The following is a 20,692-nucleotide window of genomic DNA, read 5'->3' as shown; positions in this document are numbered from 1 at the left end:
CTCCCACTGCACGTGGCTGAGCCCCGCCGGGGGCTGGACCCTCACAGGCTGTGCGCGGGTGGCTGTCCCGCCCCGGGCCCTCCCTCGGAGCCCACCTGGGGGTCTGGAGATGGCAGTGGGAGACATGTGGCGTGTAAGGGACCCACGCTTTCCCGGCCCAGAAGGTGGCCTGTGTGCCCAGCAGGCGGGTGGCACGGGACACGTGGAGCATCACCAGGGTCTGCCTCGTGCTCCCTGGGACCATCACAGAGCAGCTCGGAGAGCTCCACCCTGTCCCCACTCAAATCCATCCTAGACAGACAGTGGTGGCCGGGGGCTCCCACCCACAGCCCCAGAGCACTGTTATGGTGCCCTCTGTTGGAAAGCACTCCGACGAAATCCACACCCGGCCCACTGGGAGAACCTGCCTTGGAGAACCAGTTTTCTGTTCTGCTCAGGGCAGAGCAGAACGGCAGAGCGTGATCATGTTTCTCCGTGACCGTCAGTTCCTGGAGAAAAGCATTTTCCTTACGGGATTTACAACACAACCACCTCCTCAGAACCCCAATGCCAAGTGTGCCCCAGATCCACACTCGTCTTCCCAACACGTCAGAAATCCAGGAACGAGCCCCTCTGCTCTCCCATGGCGATGCCAAGAGACCGTGCTTACAGTTCTCGAAGCTTGCCGACAGGCTCGATGCAGCAAGGCGGCTCAGGGGTCTGTCCAGAAGTCAGACCTCTACGCAGCTCACTGTGGGAGCAGGACGGCATGCTCCAAGACAGAAGCACGGAGAAGGAGCGAAATCAGAAGATAATGCAGTAATGGTCATAGCACTTTATTTTTGAGGTGGAAAATGCAGAATTTTGTTGGTGTGATAAAAGGACATATTAAATCGTAAACTGGTAAGAAAAGCTAGAAGTCTGTTTACGTTAGGTACTTGTTCTTTTATAGGTGTTAACATGAAATATAAAATACACCCAAACCGTGCCCATCACAGGCTGTGTATCTGCCCCGGCGTTCAGTGACATGTACAAACCACCTGAGCTTCGCGACTGTGGTTTCCATCGTCACAGGAACCCCTGACAAAAATACAGCTTTCTACTGCACAGTGGGGTGCAGTTTATTTTCTCCATAGATCATAGGCTCTATTTTATTTATCCGCATGCATAGCTACAAGTTCCCCTTATGCTTTTCAGGTAGAGTTAATTATAAAGCTAACATGACAACAGGATAATGAAGTGTCAGACCAACGTCCGTGGTGGATGCTGGAAATACTCCGGACTGCCCCCGGGGACAGGAGCTGACCCACCTTCTTGTGTGACCTCTGGCTTCCAGGCTCGGTCTTGGGGTGCCGGGGAGAAGAGGTCGGCAAGCCTTGTCACCTTCTGTTCAGGGCACACGAAGGTCAACGGTGTCGGGAGAGGGCCGGGGCCCGAGGCAAGACCCCCATAAAGGAGCCATTGCGACCGAACCCACCTCAAAGAGCTATTTGTTTTCCCAACTCACTCTGGTGGGTGGTTCTTTTCTATGCGGCCGACACAACGCAAAATGGACGCTTCCTGCACTAGCTTTTCTGGCGGTAAGAAAAGCAAAGCTGGAAAACCTCCGTGAGCACCATTTCCAGGCGGCCCCTCGCCTTCAGAGAAGGTGTGAGTGGAAAACACCGGCCGGCAGCCTCAACGGCTGAGAGGACAGGGAGCCGGGGCGTGGGCCGGGGCGCCAGCTTCTCAGGGACACACGTGGCCGCGGACTGCGACAGGCCTGTGCGGGGGCCGGGGAGCGATGTGCCCGCCTTCCGGGACAGTGGCTCCCCTGGCCCGACAGATGTTCGAGACGGAAGAGCAGGGTGAGGATACACACTCACTACGAACAAGGGCCGGTCTTCCGAACTCGCTCTGCTGTGAAATGTAAAAACGAGAGAGAACACACACACCACATCCCTCAGGACACGTCCAGCTCTTTTAATATAGTGGCGCCACCACATTGCCACTTCCAGCCTCGCTCACACGCTGACTCCTGCACGTACTCAATCCCGGCCAGCCGGCTGGGGGCTGGAGGGGCCGCCCCGCGCCCTGCGCCCGGTTCCAGCCGGATGGGCCCCCCCTGGGTAGGTCGGCTTCTCCGCCAGGCGGCCTTCGTGGGCCAGCAGCCACTCCTTTGTGGCCAGTCCTCCGGAGTAGTTGCCCACGGCTCCGCTACTGCAGACCACTCGGTGGCACGGGATGAGGATGGGCACCTGGAAAACAGGAAGCCACCCACCATCAGTCGGGGCGCCGGGCCAGCGAGGTCTCTTGCGTCACGAGCAAGGGCCCTAACCACCACGGACCTAGAGGGGCTCAGCCACGTGCAGGCCCCCAGCTGGCCGTCTCAGCCGTGCGCACCCCTTGGGTCTCTGAGGGTCTCAGTCTGGCCCAAGGAGCGACACAATGCCCCGAGGCAAATGTACGGCATATTCCAGAGAATCCCCTTACACTAGGATCTGGGAGAAAACTGCCTTTGGTAAGAAATTGATAATGGATGCTTACCGAGTTCAAAATTACATTTCCAAGTTATGGGATGGGATGCAAAATTGTCAAACATCTTGAGAAGTGACAGGAACGTTCAGGGAAGACCGCACTCAAACAAGGCATTGGCAAACGGGCTGCCAGCTGCTACAGTCCCCGTGTTTTTATAAATAAAGTTTTATTGGAACACAGCCATATTATCTGTGGCTGCTTTGAAAGTCTAAACTATTTACCATCAGGCCCTTTATAGGAAAGGTTTGCTGACCCTGCTTCATGGGATGTCAGTCCCGGGATACCTGGCAAGTCGGAGAAGCTCTAGTCCTCACCTGTTCTCACCTGAGTGGCCACTGCTGCGGCCACCCCACCCCTGGATACCACCCACCTCCACAATCCCTCAGGACTCCAGACCCAGGGCCACACTCGTCCTCACCCCTCCACCCATCTCAAATAGCCTCTCACTTCTGGAGATAAATCGGGTGGTTAGGTGCTTGCCTTAGCCAGCAGAATGGCTTCACTAAAAGCAAGGTCACCTTACGAAGAAAACAAACCCAAACATAATCCTACAAAGAGAAGCCAACTGATGGTTAAAAGAACCCACTGCCGGGACCAGGGACAGCTGTGCATCACCAGGAAAGAGGTGCAGGCGGGGCTCTGTGCACCTCAGGCCTCCGCCAAACCCCACCAGTCCAACTTACTGGCAGCTCAGCACGTTGCTGTCCCCGGGAAGCACGGGCCGGCCCGAAGCCCCAAAGGAGGAGGGCCCAAATTGCAGGCAGGTCTCCCTAGCAGACACTGAACGCCCCAAGGACAACAGGACCCTCTCCCAGTGCCCAGCAAGTTATTCTGCCCTTGCCTGGAGCCGCCACAGTGCAGACCTGTGGGTGTCTCATACTCCACATCTAAGACTGGATGCCCGGGCTCACAGGGGCTGGATTCCAGTGGGGGTCACGGTCACATGGGTGGGACATGATTCCCACAGCCACACACAGGCCAACAACCCCACCTAACACACTCCTGGGAGCCAATCCTGCCAGGGGAGGAGACCTCTGTTCTCTCCAGAGGTGGGAGGCTCCTTTGCAGCAGCTGCCCCCAGGGGAATGCCTCGGTCCTCCTCCCATGGCCTGGGCTCTACAGACAGGCGCTCCAAGGGTACCCACTGGCAGACCTGCTCAGTGTCTGTTCTCAGGATGGAGTCCACTGTGGAGAGTGGGCACAGTGAGCCTTGCCCTTGCTTTTGATTTCCACATGGCAGGACACCTACTGTCAGGAGGGACATGCCTGGCCTTGTCCACCCCCCATGGGGAGGAAGACTCACTGACCAGCCATCCTGGGAGGAAGGGATGACAATGCCCAGCTCAGCACCCTGAGAGGTCCTGCGGGGGGGGGCCTGTCTGCCCCACAGCACAGATGTAGTCAGCAGGACCTGCCCCTGCTAGGGCTGGTACCAGCAGAGGGGGGTCTAATTCCAGGCCAATTCCTGGGAAGCCCACCAGGGCCATACCACCTCTAGTTTAGCCTTTATCCTAATAAAGCTAATACCCGGATGTCCTTTATCCATTTCTTAGCTGGCCCAGAACACAGGAGGAAAGGAAAGGGATGGGAGGTACAGAGGGGAGAGGAGTGTGTCTTGGGCTGTGGAGGTCCCTCCGTGGGCAGCACACAGCACAGCAGGGACGGCCCCACGCCTGGGCCACTCAACAGAAGGTTGCACGTGGTGTTCCCACTGCAGGGGCTCTGGCAGATGAATGGTCATTTTGCTTAAAGATCCCAACCAGCAGTTACTTAGAACCTGAGGGACTTCCGAGGACAGAAGGTACAGCGGATTCTCAGCAGAGTTCAAGCCTCTGAGGAAAGGGTCTGCCCAGGAGTCCTGGGTAAATCAGCCTTCATTACGAAGTAGCTCCATCTCGACTGGGCTGAAGGGGCACAGGGGGTCAGTCACTGAAGGCCCAGGACGTGCTGGGTGACAGTTCTCAGCATCGTGCAAAGCACAGCTCCACAAGAACGGAACTGCCAGTGAGCACCAACTGCAGGAGCAGGCCCAGCTCCGGAGACTGAGCTGGGGCAGGAAGAAGGGCACAGCTCCTCAGCAGACCCCACCCTGGGACACAGGATGTACCAGGGACCACTCGGCGTCCGGCCCCCGTCCTGCCCCTCTGGGTGCACTCACATAAGGCTGCCGTGCCCCCAGGGTCCTGTGAAGAAAACCGCCACTCCTGCAGGGGCCCAGAGGGTGAGGGCTTCTTGGTCTCCCTCGACTGGGTCCGCAGCTCAACAGAAAGAAGATCGCATCACCCACCCCCAAGCTCCACCTCCAAAGACCTGAGCTGGACAAAGCGACCAGTCGCCAGTTGGGTGAGCTTCCAGAAGAGTGGCTGAGCACACATACCTGGAGGCTCTTCTCGTGGTATCTGGCCGTCCTCTGGCCATTGTCTGTCTCAGCTCGCCACACAAACCACCCACCTGCCTGGCGTGTGCCCTCAGTGGGCCCCGAGCTGCACCTGTCCCTGGGCAGACAGCATGGTCCCCAGTCCCGTCCCAGATACAGCACTCAACAGGGCCCCGGGACAGCACGCTCTGCGGCTGGTGTGGTCCTGCACGCGTCCCTGACAAACCGCAGGCCAGGCATGATCAGCCTCGGGGCACATTCCATTGCTTGCCCAAGTCCACACGGCAATGTAGGGGCAAAGAAGGGATTCCAGCTCAGCAAAGGACCCGGTGCCCATACTTCTCGCCGTGACACCAGTTGCCCGAGGCGGATCGCTGGGCACGGCCTGGGGTGCTGGCCAGCCCTGCAGGTCATCTGGCTTCGGTGGTGGGAACCTGACTTCTCCCACATCACACACGTCCCGATTCTGACCAGAAGTTTGGGTTGCCATGGGAACGCATGCAGTCTCAGGGTGGTCTGAGGACGAGCAGCGGGGTCGGGGGGGTTGGGGGGGGAGACGTGGCTTCCTCCCAGCACCACTTCACGGATTGAGAGCGACACCACTACCCGGCCCCGCAAGCAGCTTGCAATCCCCATCATGTTGGAAGGAGAAGCCGACAATTTTCAGGATGGAATATTGACTCTGATTGAGGGTTTTGATGCAATACAACGGTCACATTAGTAACTGCTCTGAGGACATGATCAGATAATACACAACTTAAGCTTTGACTGATGAAGAGAGAGAGATTTAATTCAAGTTAGGCTCCCAAACATTTAGGCACCAATTCAATTTTCCTACCTAAGAGCAGACTTCACGAGCGTGCTTTGATTTTGCTGCCCTGCTCCCTGAGTTGTGGAATTACAAAAGGCGGCCCAGGAACTCTCCAGCCCTGCGTGTCACGCGGACCACAGCATGGTGGTCGCGGAATGACGGGGATGCTGACCACCCCGGCCAGGCTTCACCTTGTGCACGCAGCGATGGGGAGCAGGGACTCACCGAAGACGTGCTGTTTTTTGTTACTAGAAACGGGGAACACGGCTTCTGTTTGTGTTAATTTTGGTGGCAGATTCAGACTACTAAAATAACGAAAGCTGCCAAAATTTATTGGAGCCCTTAGGACATTTCAAAGGATCCGTACCCTCTTATACCCTCTCCTTTAAAGCCCCATGCTGCATAAAATGTAATTTTTATCAATAACCAAGCAGCTCATAATATCACAGCTGCATTGAAATCTTCATGCTGTGAAATCTAATTCATCCAATACGTGAATCCATCACTTACACAGACCCTTTCTCAAATGCTATAAAACTTCCAAACCCATAGATTTGTCTCCAACAAAAATAACACGAAGGGGCCTTTCAATCAATAACGGAATCCCTCTGATTCTGGAGCTGGCTGAATATTTTTCCCAACTTCGCCTTTGTTCTCGTGGTAGTAGCCCACAAGGGAGAGAGCTTGTTTTCACTCGCGGCCTCATCAATACCTAAATCCTGGTGAGCAAGTGACATGGAGAAGCTGTAATCAATAGTTCCCTGTGCGTTTTTTTCTTCTGGTCAAATGGTTCAGCCCCACTGACAGCCCTGACACTTAGAACATGATGCTAAATCTTTATCAACAGCCATCTGGGTGACTGGCAGAACAAGACTCGGGGGGTCATTAACGCTCATGGCAATCTGTGAATAAACTAACTCCTCAGGAATGCGTTTGTTTAGAAAAAAGTGGGGAAACTCTCTGTGCAATGTATCGATTGCCTTTGAACTGCATTTAGCACATTTCGTCTGAGGAGGAGGGAAGGGTGCTTTTGTGGGGGGCGCCCATGAGGCGTCTTCCGTCTGATCTACCAGGAAACGGACCCTCCTCCGTGGTGGGTGGGAGCGCGCACCTTCCAGAAGGCTGCCAAACCGGCTCACCTGGGTGCTATAGCGAGTTCTTTGTGGAAAAGTTGGAAAAATCACGTGCTGAGGATGGGACCAGACCCCCGCACAGCGACAGCCATCCCCTCCTCTGGTGGGGAAGAGAACCCTGCACCCACGGCAAATGCTGTAAAGTGAATCAGCACATGCTCGTGTTCACTGCAAGCCACCTAAGGAATTAATGCACAACCTGCTTCGTGGTGCTTTGCCACATTCCAAACCCATTTTTCACTCTCCTTCCTGAAATGCACAATTGCTCTATTCAGCCCGAACAGAGAGAGATTATCAACGAGTGCGTCTCCACGATGCTCGGTCGGCGCTGGAGCGTGGCGTGGGCTGTGCGGCCGGGCCTCCTGCTGCCAGCGCCGAGGAAAGGGGACACCCACGTGGGACGGCCACGTCGGTCGTGGTCCAGGCCCCAGCCAGGGCCCCCTTCTCCCCCAGGTTCCTGGGTCGCCTCTTGGATGCTCCGCGGTCCATACCAAGGAGGTGTTAAATCAACTTTAAGGGAGGCCCTGGGGGTCTGCGGGGCTCCCTGGGAGGCCGAGCTACAGCTCGGAAGGCGCCTGCAGCCGCCAGCGCCCCTGCCACCACCTCAGGCCGAGGGGTCCGGACGAGTCGTGTGCAGCACCCAGCGACAGAGAGACCCCCGGACGGGCCCCGAGGGCTTGCCTCCAGCCTGGCGGCTGTGGGCACAGGAGGGCGCCGGGAAGCGGGGCCGGGAGGCTGCCCGGTCCTCCCGCCTGGTGTCCTCACGGCCCTTCTCCACTTGGGCACGAGACAGGGATGTCAATACGTGGACTTTACGGACATTAGAGTTTTAAGCCTTGTGAGATCCGATTTTATAAATTTCCGTGACTGGGGCCATATTTGAACAGAGACATTCATAGAGATTAATAGCAGGAGGAGAGAGTCGTGCTGGTTGCTGAACAATAAATGTTTCTGAATATTGCCACGAGCGTGATCGCTGAACAGTGACGGCGTCTCCACGGCACAGAGTGAAGAACTGTTGTCAGCACGCGAGGCAGGCGATGGGCCACCGCCGTCCGTGCGCCCCCGGCAGCGCGTGTTTGCAGAGCACCAAACGGGAGGTGTGCCCCCACGCGGGGGGGGGGGGGGGCACCAGTGGGAACCGAATCTCACCTCCGGGAGCGAGCAGAGTGAGCCACTCTCCACAAAGGGCACGAGGAGTAGACACTTGGCCTGCAGGAGGGACGAAGATCTGGGACCGAGGGAGAATTTGCCCCGGACACGGCGACCGCGGGATGCAGATGGCCAGGCAGAGCCCTGTTAGCCGCTAGCGCGCTTCTCACAGGCGTGACATGCAGCCGCGTCCCGCAGCGTCCCAGCTGTCATTCTATCCCGGGCGAAGGTGCTCAACACCTGGGAGAAGATGAGGGCCCTCCCAAGGAACGCAGCGGTTCACACTTCAGCGGGAAACGTAAAAAAATCACTCTAGGATCTGATTCAGAATCACGCCGCATGCACGGCAAGCCCTGTGCCCTTAGCGTGTGGAGGGGACTACTCGGAGGACATGGTGGGCCACAGTGCGCTGAAAACACAACTGCTGCGAAACAGAACAGTGGCCGGGCTCACGAGCCACCGTCACCGAGGACTCGGGGCGCAGAGAGGCGTGGGGTGGGCAGGACCGGTTGTCCGTATCACACACTGCTCCCGACCGTCTGGGATATCGATACGGCAGAGAACTCTCCAGATTAGACGGACAAGACATGCGATCCACTACGCACCTGCCGGGGTCGCTTCTTAGACAAAAACAAGGCAGTCTTGTAAACACTGGGGCTCTGCCCTCAGGCAGCCGGGACCAAGCAGCATCTGGTGGGGGGGCGTGATCGCTGCCTCTCCCCGGTGAACAGGGATGAAAACATACAGCAAAGCTACAGCAATTTTAAAAAAAGTGAGGTCTATCTGATCTAGTAATTTCCTATCCCAGGATGTGATGGTTCTATTTCCTCCTCCTGATAGGATGGCACACTTCCATCACATCAGAGACTCTCCCACGGCTCCAGGGGAAATCGTTACGGAGGCGCTAGCAGGCCCGGCCGGGCACTGCAGGGCTAACAGCAATAGGAATATTCCGGGTCTCACGCGGTTGTGCGGGGTCCCCCAGTGAACCTGGCTGCTCTGTGGACGGGGCTTCTTGTCCCTTCTGTGTCCCAGCTGGGACCCACATGCCACGGCCTCTTCCCCACTCACATGGACGTGCTGAGACAGGACGGCCTGCCGTCCAGGCGTAGGTGTGTCCTCTGTCCTCCTGGGGACAACAGGCACGCGGCCACCCCACACAGGCCCTTCCTCTGGAGAGTCAGGCTTTGCCTCGAGTGAATCTCCCTTTCAGCAAAATCCGGCCACAGATGCACAGGAGGGACAAGGACACAAAAGGGCTTGCAGACGGAGCCACGCCGGGGAAGACATGCCCAAATGCGGCGAATCACCCCCGTTCCCAAGGCGCAGGCCCTGGTGTCAGGTCTCCAGCCCCCCTGGGGGTCAGGCGCCCCGGGAGGTGTCTCCTGAACGACGCTCCACACCGTCAGCCTGTCTGTTCTGTCTCCGGCTGTAGGCCTGGCCCCTAGCGCGTGTCTGCACCTGCGAGGAAGCCTGTGCACCCGGTTACTGGACGAACGAATGTCCACTCGACACTTCCTCCAGGCTTTGTCCTCCTTGGTGCTGCCTCTGACAAGGGGCTCCTGTGGTTCCAACATGCATGCGGGGGGTGCTTTTGTGCGAAAACCTCCTGATCACCCTCACCAAAGACGGGGGGCAGGGGCACAGACCTACCAGTGACCCCCAAGCCTCTTTGGTTGGGGGGGCCATCACAAGCCCTTCCTCTCCTCCCCACCCAGCGTGGCTCCGGCTGCCTGGGGGACACGCTTACCTCACGCGGCCCCTGAGCGCAGCGCCCAGGCCCACCCACCAACTGCGGCCAAGCTGACATCATGCTGACCGCAACTTACGGGATTGCTCCTCATCGCTCCGCCCACTGCCCGCGCTGCTCTGGGGTTGCCTGCCAGGGCTGCGAGTTGCTGGTAAGAAACCGTGTCTCCAAATTTCACAGCCTCCAGCAGCTTCCACAACACCTGTGCGGTGAATGAATCTGAAAGGCAGAACACAGAATGACGTTATGTGGACAAAGGGCTCCCACAGGTCTGATGTAAAGAGCTGCCAGTCCTGAAACAGAAAACACACCACAGAAACAGAGGTGTTACCCTCAATTAAAGCACGGCCTTCATACATGGTCCCATCGGCATGTCCCCGGCACCGCACGGGCTGGCCCCTTTGCGGGCACCCCACAGCTGTGCACCCAGAGCTGCAACTTCCTCCCATCTTCCCCCAGTTCCACGTGGGACCGTGTGATGCTCTCTCTCTTCCAGGACCTGTGTGGGCCGATTCACAAGCAGCACAATTACTAAGCACAGAAGGCCCTGCCTGCCTACTGACTTCAGAACCTTTTACGCCACTGGTTAATGTCCAACTTCAGCTGGGACACAGAAGGGACAAGAAGCCCCGGGCTGGGCTATGACTTAATGCTAGCTGCCCACATCCAGCAGCGATCAGGCTCAGAATGCCAAACACCACGGTCCACGGGGCTGGTGGTGACCTTGGCTACAGGCATCTGTAATGAACAGGGCAGCAAAAATAAAATAACTTTATTCCCATTTTAATTGACTAACCACATCAAACTGCATTTGCTCTTCATCCCGCTGCAGGAATGAACAGGCGAATGCACGAGGACGTTCTCTCCCTCAGCCTCCAGGTTTTAGAGCAGCTTCCCAGGCTGTGAAGGAGGCTGGTGTGAATCGATACCTATTGTCTTTCCAACGGGAACACAGGGTCCAGGAGCACTGGACAGGGAGCGGCATCCCCCACGGTGGGGGCACCGAGCCCTCCGGGGGCGGGAGTTCTCGGTGGCGACAACAAAGGGAAGGCTTCCACGAGCAGCGGCGGCGTGCCGGAGTGCGTCCGTAACGGGACTAATTACACTCGGTGCCAAGCCGGCAAAGTGCGATTTGGTTCTTAAAGGAAACACACCCTTACATGCGTGTTAAATAATAAAAATCACTTCTTAACTGAACGGAATGATAATCACTTCACTGGAAAAAAAAAATCTGTTTAGTCTTTATTATAACATTAAGCAAATTAAACATCAGCATAATCCAGGTGATACTAGAACAGGGTCATCAAAGAAATTAACTTTGTTGTTCATTAATTTACATGGATTAGTAGAGGGCAAAAAGATAGCAAATGTGCTCTAGTTTTTTATGATATAATTTCAAACTGTACACCATTTGTGGCAGGAGGGTGACTTTGGGGTTAATCAGACTGATTTGTCCTTTTAATTGCTTTCTATTCAAAGAAAATTCATTAGATAATGTTCTCTTCAAAATTCATGAATCAATTTAACTGAAGAAACCACATTAACAGCTTTGGGTTCATTAGCACATGCAGTTGTGTTACTGGGTGATTGCTCGGAGGGTTTCCTTAGGCAAACACACTCTGTTTACTGTGATTTCTTCAGAACAGGTTTTGGAATCAAACTGTTCATCATTATCATTGTTGCTGTTGTTGTTACGCCTCACTTAAAAACAAACAAAAACACAAAAACACAAAAAGAAGAACAAAAAAAGAGAAGCCTGGCTGGCGGCCTGGTGATGACGTGGGGAGGAAGCGATTTCGGGGCGTCGGTCTTAGACAAGCAGCCAGGAGGGAGACCATGCCCGGCGCAGAGGCCCATCGCCTGCCTTCCTGGGAGAGCGCGAAGTCGTCCGTGTTTGTTCTCTGGGACGCCGCCAGGATTTCCAGGAGAAGAGCCTGGAACTGCACCGGACCTGGAGGACTAGGGTGAGAGGTGTCTGCGCGAGCCCCCCTGAGGCACAGACGCTCCCGCGCCAGCCCCGACCTGCACCGGGAGCCCGGGCCACGCCACCAGCGCCTCCCTTCCCAGGCATCAACGTGTCGTATAATAAAACATTCGTGTGTCTGTGTATGAGCACGGAGTTTATCAAACATTTGCAGTTTCGCTGTCAATTTTTCATGGGAAATAATTTCTCACCTTGTACATACCGTGCAACGTATTAGGAAAAATAGCTTCAAGAACGCAATATTTAGCACTCAAGCACATCGTTTTATAAATGTATCTGAAAACTCAATTTCACCCTGTAGGGAGCAAATGCATTAATTAGTTTGAGCAGCTCTCAGCGACAGTGCCTTTAACCCTAACCTGTGCAAAATCAGAGGATGAAACTGCTCTCCTTTTGAGGAGGGGCTGGTACTTTCAGTTGTTAAAGATCATTCTAAAACGTAGTAAAAGCTGCTCATAAAAATTAACATACGTGGATGTGGAAAATAGATTTCCTGGAGGTTGAGGTGTCCACATAAGTCCGTAGCCCTGGACCAGCATTTCAGATGGCCCAAAGGGCAGCCATCAGATGATGAGGCTTCTCTCTCCCATTTACGGCCTTCCCCAGGGAGTGACCCCAGAGCCGTGTGGAGCGGCCTCTGCCCGCCACATTCACCCTCTCCTCCTCCTCCCCATCCTTTCTCCTGCCTCTCCTGGCCTCCCAGGATGGCCAGCTGGGCCGTGTCATGTGGTGGGGCCAAGGTCGGCCCTGCTGGAGGCCGAGTGGCTGCTCAGAGCTCCCTTACCTTAAGGACATAGCCATTTTCATTTCCGTGTGGTGGCCACTTGCACGTGCCCACCACGAACACCCAACCCGACCAAGACTGCTTTCTACATCCTCTCTAGGTGGACTGTAGTTCATCAGCCACCCAGGGGCTGATGAGGTGGTTTTCCAACACTGGCCATGGAGGACGTCATTCTACGTCGTGGACACCGGGGTTTTATGTGAGCTCTTCTCACGCCACTTGTGGGAGTCGAGATCGGGGAGCCTTCTCTGGTGCACCCAGACTGACTCAGCCAAGTGTGGCTCTGATAAGGGTGCCAAGATAGGTAGGCAGATACCAACTCCACACTGTGGCTGGGACGGACTGACCAGGGGCCAGGGTCTTCCTTCCCCTGGGTCTCTGCCTCCTCCCTGGTGACAAACACCGTCGTGAGAGCTCCAGGGACAGACATGTCCTGCACCCCATGGCACACTGCCAAGCTTGAGCATAGCTGGTTAGCGGCAGGGCTGGGCCCAGAGACCGGTTCTCTTTAAAACCAAGGCTGAGACTCAGCTACCTCTTCTCCAGTGAGGGAGAGCACCAGGCTTTCGAATTCTTGGGGGCAGAATCATTCTTTCAAGGTGACCTTTGGTGTAGGGTGCAGTTTCTGCCAGAGGGTCGTCTTTCAGCTGCCCTGGGGCTTCGGGGCTTTGCACCACCGGGCTACAGCCAGGTGGCACACGCAGGTGCACACGCACAGGGGTGCCTGGCGCCCACACAAGGCTGGCTGCCCCCTGGGCCCTGCCAGCAGAGCGTCGCAGTAGCTCTCCTGGGGCTGGGCAGGGCGCTGCCTGCAAGGGTCTGTGAAATCGATTTGCCACGTCTCTGTGGGCAGAGAGTGGAGCCCAAGCTCCTGCAGGATTCCCTTGCCGTGGCATCCAATGGCCGGGTATCCATGGCACAAACCATAACTATCTGATAAGTTTTCAAGTTTCTAAGGGCTTTTCACTTCCAGGACGTGCCTTCTGTTGCCCCTGGCATAGAGGGAGTGCCCAGGCTGGCCCCTAGAGTCCCAGACAACCTGGGAGTGTGAAGCCAGTTCTCTGACCCAGGGGATCTAGGGAGAGTTTTGATAAGATGCATCCTGAAGCACCAACAGAGCTGACGTGACCTGGTGCTGCCTGGCCACTTGCAAAGCCAGGACCGACAGCCCAGGAACGAGCCTGGGAGGGAGCGCAGGAGAATGGAAGGGAACAGGGAGCATGTCCACCAGGTTTTCTGTGGGTGGCCTTTCCAGAATCTGGGCAGAATGCAGAGGGCTGTGGAAAGTAAACAGGAGCAGGCAGACTGGGGAAGAGGACAGGAATCTGAGGAAACACTGAAATGATGCATGAGTGTACCATCTCACCTGTGTTCTGCCCAGCCCAGACTTACTGCGGCCTGAACCCCGAAGGAGCCGCCAGTGCACACAGAGCACCCAGGAGCTCTCATCCACCCTGAGGAGGGAGAAGGGTATCCTGATGCTCAGAGTGGAGGAATCGCCCACTTTCTGGTATTATCTCTGAACTCTTGCACCACAGCCCCCAAGCAATCCTGAGGCTTATGGTCCTTTCTGCTGGGAGGAACTGGGGCCCCACAGGTGGGCAGGCCCCTACTGCTTTTCTCCTTTGTCTTCTCAGTGCTCAGCTCTATATGGAGGTGCAGTCCTAGGAAGTGTGTGGCAGAGTGGGGTAAGTAAGGTCAAATCACGACTGGGGACCAAACGGGATCTCTGAGAGCTAGAAAATAGCAGGAAGACTGTGGACAGGGAGGAGCTTGGGAAAGCACACTGATAAGTTGTTTGTAAATCCCTGGCCTCAGCCCTGACCTGTGCACGTGTGGATCTGACCCTGAATCAAAGACTTGGAGAACTGAGGGAAGGGTCCAGACTGGCCACTGACGGACTCACAGGTCGGCAGACTTAAAAAGGACGTGGACACGGAAACCACAACCTGCAGAAGCCTGGTCAGAACTCAGGAGCCGAATCCATCCTCCAGGCTGAGCGCCTCCTCAGCAAAAGTAGTGCTGCTATACACTGGACTCCCACGAGACTCAGCCCATGATAGTCAAAGTGATCAGGATACAATCCAAAATGACTTCGCAAACAGAGCAAAGAATCAGAAAAACCTCCACTCGTCTTAGGAAAGATAATCAACAAACATCAAGGCCGAGATGACACAGGAGTTGGAACCACCTGACATTTTCTCCCTCGTGTTTTGAGGATTAACTGACAAATACAATTGTAAGATATTGAAAGTGCATGATGTGATAATTTCACATACATTGTCTGATAACGTTAAAGGATCTATAGTAAAAATGCTGCAAGAAGGGAAAATACCCTTGAAACAAATGAGAAGATGCAAAGTTTCAAAGAAATACAAGTTAAGAATCAAATGGAAATTTAGTTCAGAAAAATAGGAAATGTAAAAACTGCATGGTCTCAATAGCAGAATGGAGATGCCAGAGGAAAGAGTCAATGAACTGAAGTCAACAGAAGTTATCCGATCTGAAAAACAGAGAAAAACATGTTAAAAGCAAACAACAAAAACCCAGAAAGTACCTTGGGGATATGTAGGACAAAGCCAAAGGTTTAATAATCGTGTTATTGGAGTTCCACAAGAAAAGGAACAAGAGTATAGTGTACAAAACAATTTGAAACCAATTATAGCTAGAACTTTTCCAATCTGGCAGAAGATATACAAGGATAGCTTTAAGAAGCCTAGTAAACCACAAACAGGACACACCCAGAGAAATCTACTCCCAGACATATCCTGATGAAGCTGGTGAAATCTAAAGACAAAAAAAAAATCTCAAAACCAACCAGAAAAATGTTATTAATAGAGGAACACGGATTTGAATGACTGTAGAATTCTCATCAGAACCACGGAGGTCAGAAGGAGGTAAAATAGCAATTTTAAAGTGCTGAAAGAAACTCAGAATTCTATATCCAGTTAAAAAAAAACACACAAAAAACTCTTCATGGGGCGCCTGGGTGACTCAGTCAGTTAAGCGTCTGCCTTCAGCTCAGGTCATGATCCTGGGGTCCTGGGATTGAGTCCTGCATTGGGCTCTCTGCTTGGCGGGGAGCCTGCTTCTCCCTCTGCCCCTCCCCCTGCTTGTGCTCTCTTGCATCCTCTCAAATAAAAAAATGAAATCTTAAAAAACACCACCAAAATTCGGAAGGGAAATTGTTTAAAAAAAAAAAAAAACACCAAAAATTCTTCAGAAATAAGGCTAAAATAAAGACATGTTCAGATAGAAACAAAGATCACACACTGCCAGCGGACAGGAGCTAGAATTGCTGAAGGAAGCTCCTTAGCAAGAAGGGACGTGAGACTGGAGGGGGCAGCAGTAAAGGCAGAACAAAAGCAATGGTAACTTTCTGGCTAAATATCACAGACTGTTCTTCTGTTGAGTTCTTTAAAATATATTTGATGATTGAAAGTAAAATCATTAACATTATAAGATTTTCAATGTATATAAGTGCAAAACATAAGACACTGTAACAAAAAACAAGAGAGCCCAAGGATCTGTATGTGGTAAGGTGGTCAATACAAATTCCAATTAGACTGTGAAAGGTAAGTATGTAAGTATTGTAATCCCTATAAACAGATAATAGAGTCAAAAACCTAACAGATAAACTAAAATGCTAAAAAAAAACAAAAAAAGTTAAAGCCCAAAGAAGGGAAGGGGAAAGAGAAATGAAAAAAACAAGACAGAAAACAATTATGTAATAATAATATAAAAAAATAAGAAAACAAATGAAATAAATGTTACATTTGGATAGAAATTCTATCATATTACTAATTACGTTAAATGTAAATGGTCTTTCTTTACCAATAAGGTAACAGAGTGCCAGATGGATTGAAAAAAATAACCCAAGTATGTGCTGCCTATAAGAAATTCACTTCAAAGAATAGATACAGATGGCTTAAAACTAAAAGGATAGAAAAAATATACCATGTAAATAGTAATCTAAGAAAAGTAATTATCAAAGTAGATTTAAGAGCACAAACAATTTCTAGGGGTAAATTAATTTTTACCACAATTACATAGTGACAAAAGGGACAGCTCACAAAGATGACATGGCAACCCAGAACATTTATGCACCTAAGAGAATTTCAAATACATAAAGCAAAAACTGACAAAAGTGAAAGGAGAATCTGATCAACCCACAAACATATGTGGAGATTTCACTTCTCTCTAACAGAAGTAGTTGACAGAAAATCAAGGATACAGAAATGAAAAACACCATCAACCAACTGGTTTCAATTGACATTTACACAACACTCTACCCAATAACAACAGAACATATCTTCTTTTCAAATGCACACAAAAAACTGACCAAGATATACCATATTCTGGGTCATAAAACAAACTTTAACAAATTTAAGATAATTGAATTCATTCAAGTCATAGTCTCTGATCAGAATGGAATTAGACTAGATATTAAGAACAGAAAGATAACTGGAAACCTCGAAACGTTTGGACAGAAAATAAGGCACTTTTATTTTTTTACTTATTTATTTTTAAAGATTTTTTGAGAGAGAGAGAGAGTATGTGCGTTCACAGTGGGGAAAGGCAGAGAGAATCTCAAGCAGACTCCCTGCTGAGCCTGGAGCCCAATGCAGGGCTCAGTCTCATGACCCTGAGATCATGACCTGAGCCAGAATCAAGAGTTGGACGTTTAACCCACTGTGCCACCGACAGGCCCTAAAAATAAGGCAAAAAAAACCAAACAAACCCCAAAACCACAACACAATACATTGAATTGAATGAAACTGAAAGTGCAGCATATTGCAATTCATAGGATACAGCTGAAGCAACAGAGGGAAATATGTAACATTAAATTCATATTTTATTTATTTTTTTATTCTTTTAAAGATTTATTTATTTATTTGAGGGAGAGAGAGAGATCGTACATGTGTGTGCACAAGCGGGAGGGGCAGAGGGAGAGGGAGAGAGAATCTCAAGCAGACTCGTGCGGAGCATGGAGCCAAATGTAGGGCTCGATCCCAGGACCCTGAGATCATGACCTGAACCAAAACCAAGAGTCGTAAGCTTAACCAACTGTGCCACCCAAGCACCCTTTATGCATATATATAGGTCTCAGATTAATAATCTAAGCTTCCAATTTAAACAAGAGCAAAACAACAACAAACAAACAAAAAAACAAACACCCAAAGAAGGAAATAAAGGAAATAGCAGAAAACAATGAAATTGAAATAAGAAAAATGATAGAGTAAAATACATGAAAACAAAACTGGCTTCTTTGAAAAGATCAATAAAATTGATAAACCTTTACCAAGTGATATAAAAAGAGAAGAAACAAGGTATCAACATTAGACCTAAAAGAGCAGATGTCACGACTGACTTCACAGACATTAACTGGAGAATGAAGTATACCTACAAATACCTCTATGCACAATATTCAACAGCACAGATAGAATAGACCAATGTATCAACACCTACAAACTACCAAATCACATCCAAGATGATGCAGATAACTGGAACAGTCCTATAAGTATCAAAGAACTTGAACTCAAGAGTTTAAAATCTTCTGAAATCACTAGGGCCAGATAATTTCACCAGTAAATTCTATCAAACACTTAAAGAAGAAATACATCAACTCAGGATAATCTTTTATAGAAGACAGAAGAGAAGGGAATACTTCCTAAGGCATTTTATAAGAATGGAAAACCAGAAAACCTGAAAAAGTCAAAATCCAGAAAAGTGCAGATTAATATTTCTCATTAACATATATGCAAAAATTCTCAACAAAGTACTGGCAAATCAAATTCAGCAATATATAAAAAGAATTAGACAGCGGGGCACCTGGGTGGCTCAGATGGTTAAGCGTCTGCCTTCGGCTCAGGACATGATCCCAGGGTCCTGGGATTGAGCCCCGCATCGGGCTCCCTGCTCAGCGGGGGGCCTGCTTCTCCCCTTCCCTCTACTTCTCCCCCTGCTCATATTCTCTATCTCTGTATCTTGAATGAATAAATAAAAAAAAACTTAAAAAAAAAAGAATTAGCAACATTAAATGGAGTTTGTCTGAGAAATGTAAAGCTGATTCAATATTTGAAAAATGAGCCTATATATAAAGCTACAGTAATCAAGACAGGGTGTATTAACGAAAGAATAGATACATAAATTAATGGGACAGAATAGAAACAGATCCACCCAAATACAGAAGCAAAGGCAATTCAATGGAAAAATGACAGTATTTCCAACAAATGGTTCTGGAACAACTGGACAGCCATATGCAAAAAAAAAAAAAAAAAAAAAGAATCTAGATACAGACCAGGCATCTTTCACAAAAACTAAAAATGGATCATAGGCTTAAATCTAAAAGGCAAAATTATAAAACTTTCAGAAGATAATACAGTAGAAAAATCTAGGTGATTATGGGTTTTGGGGGAAAGTTTTTAGACACAGTATGATCCATGAAAGAAAAATAGTTGGACCTTATTAAAATTATTTTCTCCTCTGTGAAAAATGCTGTTAAGATATTGAGAAGAAAAGCCACAGGTTGAAAGAACATATGTGCAAAACACATATTTGATAAAGGACTTGGAACCAAACTATACAAAGAATTCTTAAGAACTCAACAATAAGAAAATAAACAAACCCAATTATAAAATGGCAAAAGAATATCTCACCAAAGAAGATATACAGATACAAATAAGCATATGAAGAGATTTTTAAAAGTATTGGTCATCAGGGAATACAAATTAAAACAGTGAGATATAATTATACACCTATTAGAATGGCCTCACAAACAAACCCCCAATTTTGACAGTACTGATTGCTAATGAGGATGTGAAGTGAAGTGATAGGGATACTCATTCACTGCTGATGAAAATGCAAAATGGTACAGCTATTTTGGAGAAAATTTGGCAGTTTCTTACAAAGCTAAACAGAAGCTTATGAGATGAACCAGTAATTGCACTCCTGAATATCTACCAACTTATCTGAAAACCTATGACCACACGAAAACCTGCATATGAATGTTTACAGCAGCTTTATTAACTTATTGGTAAAAACTGGAAGCAACTAAGATGTCCTGGGTAAATGGGTAAACTATGGAATAGCCATATAATGGAATATTATCCAGTCATACAAAGAGTGAACTATCAAGCCCCCAAATGACATGGAGTTATCTTAATGTACATTGCTAAGTGAAGGAAACAAGTCTGAAAAAGCTACATACTGTATGACTATGTCACATTTTGGAAAAGGAAAAGCAACAGACACCGAAAAACCTTATATGCAATATGTGCAAATTAACACCAACACACAAAAAATCAATTGGAGGATCCCAGGAATGAGTGCAGACTGTGACAAGAGAATCTAAGCATATTACAACTTATGAACATAAGAACAACCCACTAAAGTTGGTGGGAGGGAAAGTGGTGACCCAAGTAAGTATGGAAATGAAGAGAGTCTGTAAGACTAAAGGCAAAAAGAATTTCATACACACTCTACTTGATAAAGTTGTTTCCCATGGGGGTACAAGATTTTCATACTGCTATATGGTATACTGGACTTGAACAATTAACTAAATGGCTGGTGGAAGGTGGGAGCCTGTTTTATTCTCAATTTCTTTTCTGAAAATCTAAAACTGCTCCAAAAATGAAGTATATTAAAAATGAACTAATATGATCCATGATATTAATAGCCTAATGAAGAAAAACAGTACTTTTGTCAATTGAGGCAAAAATAAAATGTTAACAAAATTCAACATCCATTCATGATAAAAGCTCTCAGTAATGTCCTCAACCTGATAAAGGTATTGACAGAAACAAAAACAAACAAAACAAAAAAACCAAAACCAAAACCTAGAGCTAACATCATAATGGTGAAAAACTGAATGCTTTCCCCTCAGGATTAAGAAAAAAGCAAGGATGCCCACTACTATTCAACATCATAGTGGAAGTTCTAGCCACAGCAATAAAGCAAGAAAAATAAATAAAAGTCATACATTTTGGAAAAAAGAAAACTCTCCCTATTTATAGACAACATGATTGTCTATGGTAAAATACCCAGGAATCTACCAAAAAAAAAAAAAAAAATTCTTAGAATGAGTTTAGCTAGGTCACTAGATACAAAGTCAACACAGCAAAATCACAGTTCTAGGTTACTGATAATAGCTCCAGCCAAAAATATTTAGATGTAAATCTAAAATTACATACAAGATTCTTATGC

General features: G+C 49.7%; 1 protein-coding gene across 2 annotated transcripts in view; it reads right to left on the bottom strand.

The window, feature by feature from the left end:
* Nucleotides 1-20,692, bottom strand: part of MGMT (O-6-methylguanine-DNA methyltransferase) — a 308,040-nt gene that overhangs the window by 13,862 nt on the left and 273,486 nt on the right. The window contains exons 4-5 of one of the 2 annotated variants that reach the window (XM_032423117.1): nt 9,799-9,938; nt 180-2,216 (exon numbers count right to left, since the gene is read on the bottom strand). In XM_032423117.1, the coding sequence (XP_032279008.1) occupies nt 2,007-2,216; nt 9,799-9,938 (350 nt within the window). In that variant the 3' untranslated portion in view covers nt 180-2,006. Of the gene's footprint in view, nt 1-179; nt 2,217-9,798; nt 9,939-20,692 lie in introns of those variants that run through there. The other variant, XM_032423118.1, reaches the window with a different exon arrangement.

This window comes from Phoca vitulina, unplaced genomic scaffold (assembly GCF_004348235.1).
Source record: "Phoca vitulina isolate PV1807 unplaced genomic scaffold, GSC_HSeal_1.0 scaffold28, whole genome shotgun sequence".
NCBI classification, from domain to species: Eukaryota; Metazoa; Chordata; class Mammalia; order Carnivora; family Phocidae; genus Phoca; species Phoca vitulina.
The sequence above is the reverse complement of the archived record's forward strand: the minus strand, read 5'-3'. Positions and strand labels throughout refer to the sequence as shown.